This window comes from Sceloporus undulatus, chromosome 6, assembly GCF_019175285.1.
Source record: "Sceloporus undulatus isolate JIND9_A2432 ecotype Alabama chromosome 6, SceUnd_v1.1, whole genome shotgun sequence".
NCBI lineage: Eukaryota > Metazoa > Chordata > Lepidosauria > Squamata > Phrynosomatidae > Sceloporus > Sceloporus undulatus.
The window spans coordinates 8,376,403-8,392,092 of NC_056527.1; the positions used below are offsets into that span (position 1 = coordinate 8,376,403).

Below are 15,690 nucleotides of genomic sequence, written 5' to 3' on the forward strand. Positions count from 1 at the left end.
CTTATAACTGGGTTCAGTTTTATTAGATGACCTCCCCTCCCTCCAATCTAGAGCTGAGAAGAGGATGAAGGAATGACTACATATTCCCCGATACTTCCAAAGGTGTTTTTTTTTTGGGGGGGGGGTTATCATAGTACAAAGAAATATTATGGTACTCCACGCAGCCTCAATTTACAGAAGGGATTATGTTGGCAGCTACTATTTCATTGGCTTTTGCAAAAGTTCTTAATAATGACTTTATTCTTTGTATTGCATATAAAACAGTATTATGAGTAAGTGCCAGATCTTTTCCCTTGATGGTTTTAGCTGGTCCAGACCAGATCAATGTACATATGAACTTAAGATATTTTGTTCTAGAGTGCACATTTTTCAGTTTCTTGTGAAGAATCATTTTGCTGTTCTATTGTACTTTAGCAGCTTTTTAAAATGTGTTTTGGATTTCATCACACTGAATAATCTAATGTTGTGGAGAACTTGGCTAATTCTTGAGTGAATTCTTGGCTTCAAACTATTTAGAAATAAGTTTTATAGCACTATGCCTAACTTTCCTCCATTGTCAAAAGCATCCATTTGATCCCATCTTGTGCGTCAAAGACTTCTTATATGATGTCTGTCACATTTTCTTAAGAAGGGTGTGTGTGTGTGTGTGTGTGTTTGCCAAAAATGTTTGAAAAGCAAATACAGTACGTGATTTATTTTTGAGCATCTATGAATCTTGAAACATCAGTAAAGCAGTTTGGATGTCTGCAGAAGCCCTTCTGTTCTTGTTTCAGAGAATGTTATGTTTCCATCTGTCACAAGTTTGGGACCATGGAGAACTTACTATGAAATTTGGTTGTACTCCCTGAGTTTTACTGAAACTTCTACAAGTGAAAATTTGGATGAGAAATATGACTTTGATAAAGCATTCCTACATTCAGATGAACATGGTGTGAGAAAAGGTCATTTCCTTTTACTAGAGTGAAAATAAGAGAAAACCATTAGAGTTCATGCCTAGTTTACATCAAGCAAGGGCAGGTGATCCTACAACACTCCAGTTGCAGCATCCAGCATATTTAGCCATTGGCTATGCTGGCTCAGGCTGATGGGAGCTGGAGGAAAATCTAATGGGATTTATCAACACTGAACCATTTAAAAAATTTCAGGAGTCAGTAGCTAGTATTTCCTGATGGTATCCAGCCCAATACTTGACAAATTAGATATTCCCTCCTTCTTGACCTTTTGCAGGGAGCAAGAGAAGAACAGGGACTTTTAAGTGGAGAATGTAGCCTCTATTTTGGAACATAAAATATTGTCAGCACCTCTCTAGAAGAATGCAGATTTTGGATGCTTGGCCCCATCAGTCATAGCTTCCTTCTCATAACATCTTTCATCAGCAATCTAGATGCTAGGCAAGATAATATCAAGTTTGCAACATGTATGGTGTATGAAGAAATTGAGAAATTTCAGTTGGTGAAAATAGAATAACCTGAAGATGATTCAAAGATATGGCTGTTTTAATCTGTCTGTATGTAAAACCAGTATGATTTGTTCTACAAATCATCTTCAAAATGTAAAGAGATCTTGTAGCACTTTTGAGACTAACAAACTAACTTGGTTAGTCTTAAAGACTAACCAAGTTAGTCTGTTAGTCTCAAAGGTGCTACAAGATCTCTTTACGTCTTGAAGATGATTTGTAGAATAACTGTTTTCAATTTTGGAAGGCACTGTCCACAGTGCTGAAAGTCTCTTCTGTGATATAATAGATCTAGGCAGACTTCAGCTCTGCAGGATGTCTTTTCCCCAAAAAAGTCAGAAGCCCAGAATCCACCAACTAGACTTTAGAGGAAAAGACAAAAGCATTCTTTGTCCTGGAATTTGTCCTGAATAGCAGCAGAGAACAGAGTTCATAGTCTTTCCAAACAAAAAATTCACTCTTAGTTATCGGGAACTTTTTTCTGAGTTCATCAGTACAGTGGACCCTTGTTATCTGCTGGGGTTTCGTTCCAAGATCCCCCATGGATAACAAAATCCGTGGATGCTCAATATGCTTAATATAATGACATAGCAAAATTGTGACCTTTATAAAAAATGGAAAATCAAGGTTTGATATTTGAAATTTATACTTTTTTGGAACATTTTCAAGCCGTGGATGCTTGAATCCGTGTATAAAAAATCCGTGTAGAAGAAGGGCCAACTGTACAACATGTAGGATATATGTGCCTTTTTGTTCTTGTTCTTGAGGAAAAATGGAAGGTAGAAATCTTTATTGCTCCACCAAATAATCCAGTTCCACTAGATCCCAATCTTCCTTCTGCCCTCCCCTATCCTACAGCATTAACTGTTGTTCTGTTCTTTGTTTTAACTCCCTCTTCCACTGATACAAAAATTACAGCAAGTCCTGTGAGTTCAGATTTTTGTCTTTAATGCTCATCTTACAGGATGACAGATGCTTGTATTATGATGGGTTCTCAGAGTAAAAGCTCTTAGAAGAGAAAGGCTGCTGGTGGGATGAAATGATTGCCTTGTAATTTAGCATCAGATTTCAGGAAAAAGTATTCAGCAAAGGTTGCCCTGGGAGATGACAAGCTAATATCATAATGGTGAATAGACACAGAATTATCTATCACATTTGTATTCAATTCCTTCTTCAAGAGGCACTAGAAAATGAATTTTGTTGGATTAATCTTACTTTTCTCTACAGCATCAAATCTGCGGTAGGGCTTTGCTCAAAATCTACATCCTGAGTATGCAAAGTGAGGCCTTTTCTGGTGTTGCCTCAAGGCTAGAATGGTATCTCAGTGGAGGTATTGTTTAAAATGTTGTTAGCCGCCTTGAGTCCCATTATTGGAAGAAAGGCGGGATATAAATGTGTATATTAGGGAGTCTTGGTGGCGCAGTGGTTAAATGCCGGTCCTGCAATATTGTAAGTTTGATCCTGGAGGGCTCCAAGGTTGATTCAGCCTTCCATCCTTTCATAAGTTGGTAAAATGAGTATCCAGCTTGTTGGGGACAACTGGCTTACACACTGTAAACCGCTTAGGAGTACTAGTTCACTGATAAGCGGTATAGAAAGGTACTTGCTATTGCTGTAAATGAATGAAAAATAATAATAAGGTATCACATTTTTTAACTTTTCACAGACAATGAGAACACCATATTTTTAGGATATCAGTTATCTAATGTTATCACATGTCCAGTACCACTACATACTAAATATGAAGAAGGGTTACATAACAGCTCTTAATTATGATTGGAAATCCAAATGCTAGTATCAAACAGAATAGAACATCCAATGCAGATATCGGTTTTCTAGGAGATTCAGTTACCCACAGGTTTTCGGGAGTATATTTGATAGACGATAGATTTTGAGACCAAATTCATGTTAGCACAAAAGTCATGGTCAATGGATTTTGCATTGAATGTAACTACTCCCCATCCAAATATTCAGAAGGGGAGGGAGGGTGAACTGAGCTTGTAGGAATATAATGCTATAGGAAACTGAATCTGACCAAAATGTATTCTAAGCCAACAGCTTCAGTGGCCAAGCAGACACCTATAGTGAAAACAAATTATAGTGAAATTAAAATAACACTCTTTTCTCTGTGGGCTCCTTATTTTAAAATTATGATTAATATATTACAGTTTGTGTCCAGGGGAAAGCAACCAGGAAGGTGATGGGTCTGGAAACCAAGTCCTATGTAAAGATTGGAAGCAGTGGGTGCATTCACCTGGAGAACAGAAGTGTAATGGCATCTCCCTTCAAATAACTACAAAGGCTGCATTGCAGAAGATGGAGCTGCCTTGCCCACTCTTGTGCTAGAAAGTAACACTGTGGCCAGTAAATGGAAATTGCCAGATAGCTGGTTAAAAAGTAGGAAAAACCTCAAAATATTTAGAACCCGATATTGAAACACACATTTTGGGAAGTGCTAGATTCTCTTTTGTTAGGGTATTTAATCAGAGACTGGATGGTTACCTTTTGTGTATGTAGTACAGTGTATCCGCCCCATATGCGGCCTTGCCATACATGGACTCAAGCTCTTATGGACGGCAAGCCCCAGGCGTTAAAATGACATGTGCGACCGCGGCACACACAGCCATGGCAAACAACGGGACTTGAGGTCCCATGTTTTTTCCAAATATGGGGTGGGTGGGTCCGGAACAGATCCCCCGCGTATACAAATGGTCCACTGTAATTGCATTTTGCATTGTCAATCTTGCATTGAAAAGGAGGCTGGACTAGGTGACTCTTAAAGCACCTTCTAAAATCCAATGACTATCAACAGATGTTATCTAAGGGCGCAATGACATGAAAAGATCATTTTACATTGTCATAAGGACTAGCAGCCATTGCTAGTGGACTTTTCCTATCCCCTTTTAGTGTGCATCATCATATCTTACTGCAGCAAATTCCTTAAATTAATTGTATCTTATGTGAAACATTGCATCATTTTATCTATTCTGAATCTCTGACAATGAGTTTCATTGGACAGCCTTGAGTTCCAGTATTATCCCTTTCTTCACCCCATGAATATCTTTATAATTTTTCATTACTATCCACTTAGTTGTTTTTTTCTAATAAGGAATCAAGTGGGCTTCATGATCATTGCAATGCAGAGGCAGCTAGTCTTGTTCTTAAAATTATTGAGATTGCAACCAGAACTCTGCATACATCTTTGGTTGATGGATACAGAGATGTCCCTCTCCTTGGGTCCTCTTGCACAAGTAGCTGAGATGATGACCAGTGTCTAGGCTAGTGTGTGGTCTTTGGTCAAGGGTGCCAATGATGGATCATGCTATCACGGTTTAGAAAATATTCAGATTATTCTTTTTAAAGAGCATGCTAAAATTCTCAAGTTGCTGGATTCTGCATTGAGTATTTAATTTCCACACTTGCACAACTACTGTATGGATGCTCACATGAAAATTGTGTGGGTGTATGACTGGTTGAGTTTTCAAAACAGCATTACAAACCTTTTATGCTCAATATGTTTTGATGGAAGCACCATGGCTGCAAACGGGCAAGTGTCTGCAAAGACTGGCAAGGAGTGCAGAGGAGCAATTACAGTATTCCCTCTGTGCCCTGTGCAGGAGTGATATCAATCCATACATAATTCAAAACTCGCTTTCTTGCTTATCCCCAGCCCTTCTCATTTATCCTGAACAATAACAATGGCAGTAAATCTCAAAAGGACATTTCCAGAGCTTTGTCCCCTGCGCCCGGAAAAAAAAGTGTCAAGGAAACTCAAATTCAGCCACTAGAGAAACAAAATTCTGCAACCTGGCTCATTAGGAAATCACTTTTGGACACAAAGGGGGAAATATTTTCCTAAACCACTTCTGTTCAAGTCCTTTTTGGTCCTTGATCTACAAGTGCTTTGGTGATATTTTTAGGGAAAATGCATCTAGTCCCTGGGTACTGGAAATAATATCTATTGAGAAATCACATAGTGATGATGTCACTGTTAGCATTGTCTCTGTGACAGTGTCACAAAGCAAATTGGGAGCAAGAGCATTGTTTCCTGTGTCAGCAGCACCTTCAGTCTGAATGTATGAAAACTTTCAGCCTATTCTGAAACAGTCACCAAAAGATAAATGAAGGCTAAGGTAGACATTTTGTTGCTGCTGAAAGTTTAGTCTAGGAAGCCAGTTTGTTTTCTGCTGCTCCAGAGACTAGGACCCGAAGCAATGGATGCAAGCTCCAGGAAAAGAGATTCCACCTCAACATTAGGAGGAACTTCTGACAGTAAGGGCTGTTTGACAGTGGAACACTCTTCTTCCTTGGAGTGTAATGGAGTCTCCTTCCTTAGAAATCTTCAGACAGAGGCTGGATGGCCATCTGTTGGGGATGCTTTGATTGAGAGTTCCTGCATGGCAGAATGGGGTTGGACTGGGTGGCCCTGGTGGTCTCTTCCAACTCTACGATTCTATGATTTACAAACAACATCCACTTTCACTTAGGTTAGTCATATGTGCCCCTTAGAAGATGTGTGTAATTACAAGCTAGTTTCCAAAACTCAAACATATCTGGAGCAATATTAGCATAAGAAAATGGAGAAGACTATAGAAGACGACCTTTATCATATACTGGTCATAGTTTTGGGTTAGGGCTGATGAGACCTGTGTTCAAATTCCCATTCAGCCATGAAGCTCATGGGCTATCTTTGGGCAGTCACTATTTCTCGCCATTCCCAAACTTAACCAGTATGTGACGTCGAAGGCTTTCATGGCCAGCATCCATAGTTTTTTGTGGGTTTTTCAGGCCATGTGGCCATGTTCTAGAAGAAGTCTAGAACATCGCCATATAGCCCCCAAAACCCACATAAGACCCCTATTAAAAGGATAAAATGTGGATGGGGTGCAGACAGGACTGTATATACTAGCTGATTTCTTGGAAGAAAGACAAAATAGAAGTGTAATAGAGCAGCAATTCTTAACCTTTTCTTTACCATGGACCCCCTTTAAATATCTTTTGTTGCTGAGGACCCCCAAGACCTAACTCAAGATTTAAAAACCTGAAGGGCATCAAATATTTAAAGTTGTTAAATGTTTATTTAAAGTTGTGGGATGTGCAATGAAGGACTTTTTAAAAAATCCCACAAGTTGAGCTGACTAGATCTCCTTCCCTTGTGCTTTTTGACCTCCTGAAACATCTCTGATGTATCTCCACCAATGTATGTGCGTCAGTAGCAGTGTCAAGTGATGCAATGAATTGGGATTTTGCTTCCGATGTAACTCTCTTTCTAATCAAAACAATAGAAACAATCTCAACCTGTAATGGTTATCTCTAAATCCTGCTTTTCTCTTTTGTTTTATTCCCCCCCCCCCGTTTTATATCTTTATACTTTCTTTCACAGTATTCCAGAGTGCATTAACAAAGCTGAGACCAAATAAAGGAAAGAAATTAAGTTCTTATCACACTTATATATCTTATAATCCCATTTGATGCATTTTAATGCACTGTTTTCATGCATGGAGTGGGGTGAGATTCCTAAAGACAGAGCCACATACATGTACATTTCTCCTTCCAGATTCCTCCTCCTTGCCTTTTGCATTCACTCCTATGTGTCCGACCTCAGTCCAGCTGTAAGACGGAATCCAGGTTGGGTTCAACTTGGGCTCACAAAGGCAGGAGTCATGGCCCAAGTGAGGCAGTCAGGGAGGGGGAATCTTGTCATTTAAGCATATATTTTGGACTGATGAACCAGGTTTGCTCTAAAGGGTTTGACAGGATGTGGTATAAATGATGAACAAGATGCCCACCATTGTGCTGCCATGGCTTCTCCCAGCTACTCCTTCATGACTAACTAAAGGCAACCACATTTGCTCCCGGGTCATTAAAAAGGTTACTGAACCAAAGTTGGCTGCGATCTATTTGAATCTTTGGAAACAACTGCTAGTAGCTGAACTTGTTCATTGTGAAGGCATATTGTCTTGGACTGGTCTTCTATCTGTAATGGGAAATGTTCAATATCCAGACATTATAAATTAGAATATTTAGGGGATGCTTCCATCTGATAATTAGAAGATGTACTTGTTTTATTAAACAGTAAGTCAATGTGATCCGAGTTCACTGGGTCTTATTTGGAGGTCAAACTGGATATAGGTTTGCAACCTTAACTGCATTTCATATATTTATGCTTTCCATTCTTTTTCTTCACCAGTGATTTCTTGCTTTGCTTTTCCTATCAAGCTGTTCAAAAAGCATCTTGCAGTCCCCTTCTTGAACATACTTCCATAGCGAATTTTCCAGCAAGCAGTTTACTTCAACTCAGAGGAAGAAATAAGGACGCAAAAATGGATGACCTGACATTGCTGGGTGCTAACAACTTCCGTCGCTTCACTCCTGAGTCTTTGGTTGCCATTCAGAAACACATTGCAGCCAAGAAAGAATGCAAAGACATACCCCTTATGGACAAACCTCGCCCTCAGCTTGACTTACAGGCATTTCAGAAGCTGCCTGCTCTCTACGGAAACCCTCCACCGCATCTCATTGCAGAACCCCTTGAGGACCTTGATCCTTACTATAATGATCACAAGGTGAAGTAAATTTCTTGCAGCTCATTGGATTCATTCATATCAGGCAAAACAATCCAGCTGCCCTGTGATAGATAATCTGTTGCAGCCAAAACAAAAGGTTGGTTCTTGATTCAGACACAGTTTGGACACATCCATGCAAATCAAGTTAGTTCTGGATATAATTAAATTTGGAACAAGCCAGTGTTCCTTGTGGCATCTAACACATTTCTAATACCATAATAATGCTGCAGTTCTAAGGTGAAGTAGAATCCATTCCATGTTATCTTCAGCTGGGAAGGATAGGGCCATAAAAGAAGGGAAACGGTAAACAATGACTGACATTCAGTGGCATTTAAATTGAACTTATTTGGTTCTGTTGCTGTACTCAGGAGCACTCGCATGAGGACACTCATGAGTATTCCTATTTCCTTGCCACCAGCATTGAGAGAGGAGTCTGAATCTCCCCTCTCAAACACTCAGTTAATGACCTTTATTAAACAAGTGGTACCTGCAACAAAATGTTTATGAATGAAAATCTGTTCAGGAATTCATTCACCCACACACTACTAGCAGAATGCCAGATGCTTCATTTTGAGGCATTCTTTGACCACTGGGCATACATAGCCTTTATTAGTCTTACTTGGGGTTTCTATTACTTGTCCTTAGGGTTTTTTTTTTAAAAATACACAATATTTGCACTTCTTCAAATCTCAGGGATCCCCCTAGCTTGCTGATACCTCAGTCTTGTGAGTTTTGGTTCCATAAGAACTACTATAAGAGAATGGAGATTACCCTGGTAGATGAATTATGCATTTAGGAAGCAGAGACCATTGGCACCAATTATCATATAATAAAGTTTCCAGTTAAAACTGAATCCAGATAAGACAAAGGTACTTGCTGTAGGGACCCCTAATCCAGGTATGGAGATATGTTAACCAGTCCTGGATGGGGTCACACTTCCCCTAAAAGACTGTGTTTGCAGTTTGGGAGTGCTCCTGGATTCATAGAATCATAGAATCATAGAATAGTAGAGTTGGAAGAGACTGCAAGGGCCATCCTATCCAACCCCATTCTGCCATGCAGGAACTCTCAATCAAAGCATCCCTGACAGATGGCCATCCAGCCTCTGTTTAAAGACCTCCAAGGAGGGAGATTCCACTACACTCCAAGGGAGTGTGTTTCACTATCGGACAGTCCTTACTGTCAGGAAGTTCTTCCTAATGTTGAGGATTTGTCGCTTCAGTTGTCAGCTCAGATAGATGTGACGACCAGGAGCGCTTGCTATCGACCAGCTCATACACCAACTACAACCCTACCTGGAGCCGGGAGACCTAGAAACAGTGGTACATGCACTGGTAACCTCTCACCTGGACTTTCATAACACACTCTACATGGGGCTACCCTTGTACCTAGTTTGGAAACTGCAATTGATTCAAAATATGGCAGCCAGATTGGTCGCCAGAAAATCTAGAGGCAATCACATCACACCAACTTTAAAATCTCTCCATTGGCTGCCAATTAGTTTCCAGGCACAGTACAAGGTGTTGGCAATAACCTTTAAAGCCTTTCATGGTTTAGGTTCAGCTTACTTACGGGAGTGCCTTCTTCCATATAATCCACCCCACACACTCAGGTCCTCTAGGAGTAACCTATTGCAGCCAAGAAAGACTAGGCCACTTTTCACTGGCCATTCCTAAACCATGGAATGATCTGCCGGAGGAGATCCATCACATTATGGCTCATGACACTTTTAAGAAGGCTGTCAAGACCGATCTCTTCCGGTAGGCTTTCCCTGATTGATTGATCATTCCATGATACTGATGTAAGTTGCCTTTGTTCATCCCATGATTTAATTTAGGTTGCCTTTGTTCGTCTCATTTTAATTATGTTTAACTAGTTAATTTTACTCAGTTGAATGTATTTTATGATGTTGTGTTAGTTTTAAGTGGGAAGTAAGGGGATCATGTTATTTTATTATGTTATTTATAGTTGTTAATGTTGTATTTTATGATTGTTATCCGCCTCAATCCTTCGGGGAGAGGCAAGCTATAAATAAATATTTATTGTTGTTGTTGTTGTTGTTGTTGTCTCTTTGCCCCCAGACTTTCATGGTACTGAACAAAGGGAAAGCCATCTTCCGATTTACAGCCACCCGTGCTCTATGGATCTTTAGCCCTTTTCATCCAGTCAGACGTATGACAATCAAAATTTTGGTACATTCATATCCTTCACCTTAAGAAGAACTTATTTTGCCTTCAGACTTCCTTTAAATATTTGTCATTGAGACAGCTCCTGCCATCAAGAAGTGATGCATGAGGCATTGGGGCTTCTGGAGAATGGCTAATTCAAAGGTGAGAATGAGGCAGCCCACCAGATGTTGTTGGATCACAACTCTCAGCTGTTGTAGTTGTTGATCTGTAATTTCCAAAGGCATAAACAATGGAGAGAAAGGCTAGTAATTGCAATCAGACAACCTTTAGAAGTCCACATAATTTCCACCCCTGTTCTAACTCCTTACTGAAGGTGTGCAGGATTGTCTGTGTCATTTCTTTATTACACTGCATAGTAACTAGAATTTGTACAACTGTGATCCTTTTATATGGGTAGCATTTGCAGTCAATACTAAATCAAAATGAGGAAACAACACCAACTGTTGAAACTATGAAACCAAAGTGCATTTTAATGTCATGTTTTGAAAATGTTACTTTCCTTAACTCTCACTACTTACATTGTTTACTATGTTTATCATGGTCACTATTTTCACTAACTGTGTCTTCATGGCTCTTTCGGAATCATCGCAAGGGAGCCCCAATGAGACTTCCTCGAGCAAATATGTTGAGTAAGTAGCTTTGGTGATTCTGCTTATACTTTCTTATTTTCTAACTCTACTATATTCATCTACTATAGCATATCAGCATGTACTAGTAGATTAGAAGAACCTGCCTTGTATTCCATTTGTTACTGTAGTGCACTTTTTCACTGATGAGCAAACCCATCAATAGGCTCTCAGTTTCACAGCTATTCCATTACTGCCTTTGTGCGATAGGTTCCTTCTGCTGCAGTTCCGCTTCTCATCTGATCATATGAGCGGGCATGATTCTGCTCCTCTCCCCCATTCAATTCCCAAGCAGTTTGTTTTCCTTTCCTTTCCTTTTATTTTTAAGAGATAGCTCTACACCACTTTCAGCAGTCTGTTCTTTTTCACCTTTCTTTCCTGCCCAGGCAGGCAGGCTGATCTCTGTGTGCCTAAAGATGGGATGAGATTGCTGGATTGATCCCCCCCCCCATGTTCAGAGGGCCAACTGTAACTAAAAAGTAATGATGAACACTAATGCATTTTAAAATACTATTCCAAGAAACTCCTAGCGCAATTTTGTGATTGAATATTTTAAATTTTGTATCCATCACTGTCTTGCAGGTAGAGTTTTTAGATTTTTGTGATTGATATTTCCCCCTGTGCCGTTCCTTTTCATTACATACCTTATACTGTGTGCTATATTTCACCTTTTTGGAATTAACTTGAGGAATGCTTGTGATTAACTAGATTAACAATAAAATAAACATGAAAATATCCCGCAGTGCTAACAGAAAATATTTTGCCGTTCCTTCTCACTTGAAAGAAGCTGCCTGGTTCTTTGTACTGAATAGGAAATAACTTCAATAGCTTTCTTTTTTCAAAACATGCTTTAGGTTTTTAATTAATATAAATATACTTTATGCGTGTAATCTTGTTTTCTATGTCAACTTTGCTTCTCTGGACATTCGTGTTATGTAGGTATACTTTCACTGGTATTTACACCTTTGAATGTCTAATCAAGATATTGGCAAGAGGATTCTGCTTGAATGAGTTCACTTTTCTTCGAGATCCATGGAACTGGCTGGATTTCAGTGTGATTGTGATGGCGTAAGTCTCCAACTTTGCTTTTCTTCATAGTCCCCAAATGAACAAATTGCTATTTTTTCCTCTGAAAGATTTGGCTGGAGTGGCTGGAGTGGTTGTCTCAGTCTATTGAAATGATTCTTGAGCCCTTAAAAACAGACACTTCAGTGAGCAGAAATTCAAAATCTAGAAACTTTTTGTCAGCATGGCTTCTCATCTTGTGGGCAATGAACTCCATTTCTTGTTGTTGTTAGACTGCAAGTCATTTTTGATCCGTGGTGGCGACCCTAAGGCAACCCTATCATAGGGTTTTCTAGGCACATTTCTTCAGAGGGGTTTGCCATTGCCATCTTCTGAGGCTGAGAGAGTGTGACTTGCCCAAGGTTGCCCAGTTCATTTACATGGTTGAGTTGGGTTTTGAACCCTGCTTTCCAGAGTCATAGGTCAACTCACAAATCCCCCAAAATAGGTCAAACCCTCTCTGAAGAAACTTGTCAAGAAAACCTCATGACAAGGTCGCCATAAACCACACAACAACAACAACAACAACAACACACATATATGCTTTTGAGTGAGTGCTTAATACTAGTCTGTCAGTAAACCTGAAAAAAAAGTGTGTATATACAATTTAACACCATGGATGAGTGTTATCCTCATCCTATGAGATGTAAATGCTTTTTAAAAATGGTCTCTTTTTAGGAATTATGTCATTGTCATACTTTGATTTTACAGATATGTGGGAGAGTTTATTGAACTGGGTAATGTTTCAGTGCTTCGGATGTTTCGGGTGCTGAGAGCTTTAAAAACCATTTCGATCATCCCAGGTATGAACATTTTTGAATCACTTCTACCAACTATATTTGCTCTAATTCAGCTCCATGGGTTTTGGGCATACATACTAGATGCAGTGGTCCAAGTTTATCAGATATAATCATATTACACCTGTCCTGTTTTTCCTTTTGGAAGCATATATGCCTTCCATCCTTTTGTAGGTCTGTAAAATGAGTACCCAGCTTGTTGGGGGCAATTGGTTTACAGATTATAAACCACTTAGAGAGTGCTGAGTTGACTATTAAGTGATATAGAAATGTAAATGCTATTGCTATGCTAGATGGGGTACCTTATTTTTTAAAAATGTTACAAATGTCATTTGCTAGGTTTGGGTCTCTTCTCAGACATCTTTAGAATTATTATTATTATTATTATTATTATTATTATTATTATTATTATTATTATTCTAGATAGAGGCAAGTATGGTATGCCTTTCTTTTAATATCTAATGGGCCCCTGGTGTCTCCTAGGATGTAAACGCTTTTTAAAGGACCCTCAATGGATACCAAGTTCCATGGATGCTAAAGTCCCATTAAATACAATGGATAGTAAAATAGTGTCCCTTATATGAAATGGCAAAATCAAGGTTTGCTTTTTGGAATTTATATATTTTGGAATATTTTCAATCCATGGATGCTTGAATATGTGGATCAAAAATCTGTGGATATGGAGGGCCAACGGTATATGTGTATTATATTTAAAAGTGGGAAAACAAATGATATCCTTAATGCTTGAAGTTAACTGTACAGGTATTACCTCCATTAACAAAGCCTCTGACAGTGAAGATCCTTTTTACACAGAGTTTTTACACCTGCCAAATCCCCCTTCTTCCCTGTCCTCTGTCTAGCTGGATTTTTTCTAGCAGCATCAACATTGAGAGGGTTGCGAAGGAGGGCTGGTGAAAAACAGACCTTTGGTGTTCGGTTGCAGCAGCATGTCTACAGTAATCCATGCAGTAAAGTTTGAGTTTAGAAAGAGCTGGTTTATTCAGTACCTGATCCTATTGTAGTTGTGTGTACCTGTCTACAGCAGGCAAGGTAAACAGCACCTGCCTCCAGAATCCCTTACTGAGCATGTAGGAACAACAAAACAGAGAAAATGGGAGAGCAGATAAGCCTGCCTCAGCATCTTATCAGTATGTAAAAAAAGAGGCATAGATCTACCACCACCAAAATGGAAATTATAAGAACAATGAGTTTGGTGAAAGAAAAGGTCGTCCCTGGCATTTTGGAAGAAATCTTCAACTGGTCTCTATAAGGTTCACAGTGCCTTTTGTTTTCTTAGGCAAGGCTTACCTGACCTGCTTGTCTCATTTCACATATGGATATTGTTTGTTTCTAATTTTAATCCCCCCCCCCCCTGCTCTTTTCGGTGGCTTAGTATCCAATCTCTATTCTTTCCATCTTATTTCTGCCTCTGGTACCAAATTTTCTGCTAAAAAAAGTAATGTCCAGGAACTCATCAGCTTCATTAATGGAAGTATATCTGTATTCACTTACAGAAAATAAAATGAGCATCCAGAGTTGGTGTGACTCACAGTACTCTATTTGTGTATTAAATTGTAATTAATCTAAAATATTTATGAATATCAATGTATAAACAAGTTTTCAGACAATTGTCCCTTTTCCTATCCATTCTTGGCTTTCTTTCTACCTATTGTAGTCAGAGCTGTCAAAATACCAATAGCGCATCATCATGCCCATGAATAAGCAGCAAACCCTCATAAGTATCAAGGCTCTCAATGGTTTTTGCAGCTATTTTGATTTGGAAAATGTTATGCCATTCATTCCCCATTGCAGGGCTGAAGGTCATTGTAGGTGCCCTTATCCAGTCTGTCAAGAAACTCGCAGATGTTATGATCCTGACTGTTTTCTGCCTGAGTGTCTTTGCCCTTATTGGCCTCCAACTCTTTAAGGGGCATCTGAAACATAAGTGTGTCAAGAACTACACAGAGTTTGTCAACCAGAGCAAAGGGCTACAGCATCCCAATGGGACATCTATTCTTGATGAACAGACTTTGCTTTCCTATCAGGATTTCATCAGAAATCAAGGTATATATACTTTTCTCAGCTCCTGGAAAAAATGAAGGATCTTTTACACCTTTGTTTCTGGTTTTGAAGTAGGCCCAAGCCAGGAAAGCATGCAATTTTCCAGTGTCTTACTGTTCCGCAACAGAATTGCATCTGTTGGATGAGTGCTATGCCCGGTTTACTCTGACGCATTATTGGAATTTTGTTTTCAAACTCACAAGTGTACTTCCAGAAATGATATCATTGTAACTGAAACCAAATATTAACACATTAGCAATATCACTCCCAGGAGCAATTTCGTCTTACTGGGAAGAACCACATCTAAACATGTACCCTGTCAGTTTTGCTCTGCAGTATATTAGTAATAGCTTTAAGAGTAAATGCCAGGAATCTCACAGGTTTCAAAATAAATACTATCTATCTATCTATCTATCTATCTATCTATCTATCTATCTAATCTTATGGAGCTTTTTAATTTACTCCCCGATATTTGCAAGCTCATGAAGTACAAAATTGTTTCCATCCTCCTGCAATATTGGTTCAAATTCATTCCATGTATTGTCTTACAATAAAGTGAGGGCACATTCTCTATTGTGTCAGTCAAACCATAGCTGGTTTTCTAAAAATTTGGAAGTCATTAATGTGAGCAGGGAAGATAAAACACACCACACCGAATGTATTGGAAATCTAAACGGTCTCACCATGGTTAAAAGATTAATTTAATACTACAATAGATATTGTATGTTGATGTAGAAGATAAAGTGGTGTTCTCCAATTCAGTGATGGTCCAGCTTTTCATTTACAGCTTCAGGAGGTATTGAAATTAGAGCAAAGTTTAATAGTGAGGCACTGGTCATTTGCATTACACCCCCAAGATATCCTGAGCATAGCTGTAACCCTATAGTATAAATAATAAATATTTTATATTATAATAATTAATTGTAATGC

At 39.0% G+C, this 15,690-nt stretch overlaps 1 protein-coding gene across 1 annotated transcript in view; it reads left to right on the top strand.

Moving 5' to 3' along the window:
- Positions 1-7,779: 7,779 nt before the first annotated feature.
- The window catches only part of LOC121932858 (sodium channel protein type 5 subunit alpha-like), a 50,343-nt gene continuing 42,432 nt past the window's right edge, over positions 7,780-15,690 (top strand). The window contains exons 1-6 of the mRNA XM_042471895.1: positions 7,780-8,022; positions 10,104-10,222; positions 10,730-10,840; positions 11,777-11,905; positions 12,614-12,705; positions 14,512-14,763. Of these exons, the coding sequence (XP_042327829.1) occupies positions 7,780-8,022; positions 10,104-10,222; positions 10,730-10,840; positions 11,777-11,905; positions 12,614-12,705; positions 14,512-14,763 (946 nt within the window). The remainder of the gene's footprint in view (positions 8,023-10,103; positions 10,223-10,729; positions 10,841-11,776; positions 11,906-12,613; positions 12,706-14,511; positions 14,764-15,690) is intronic.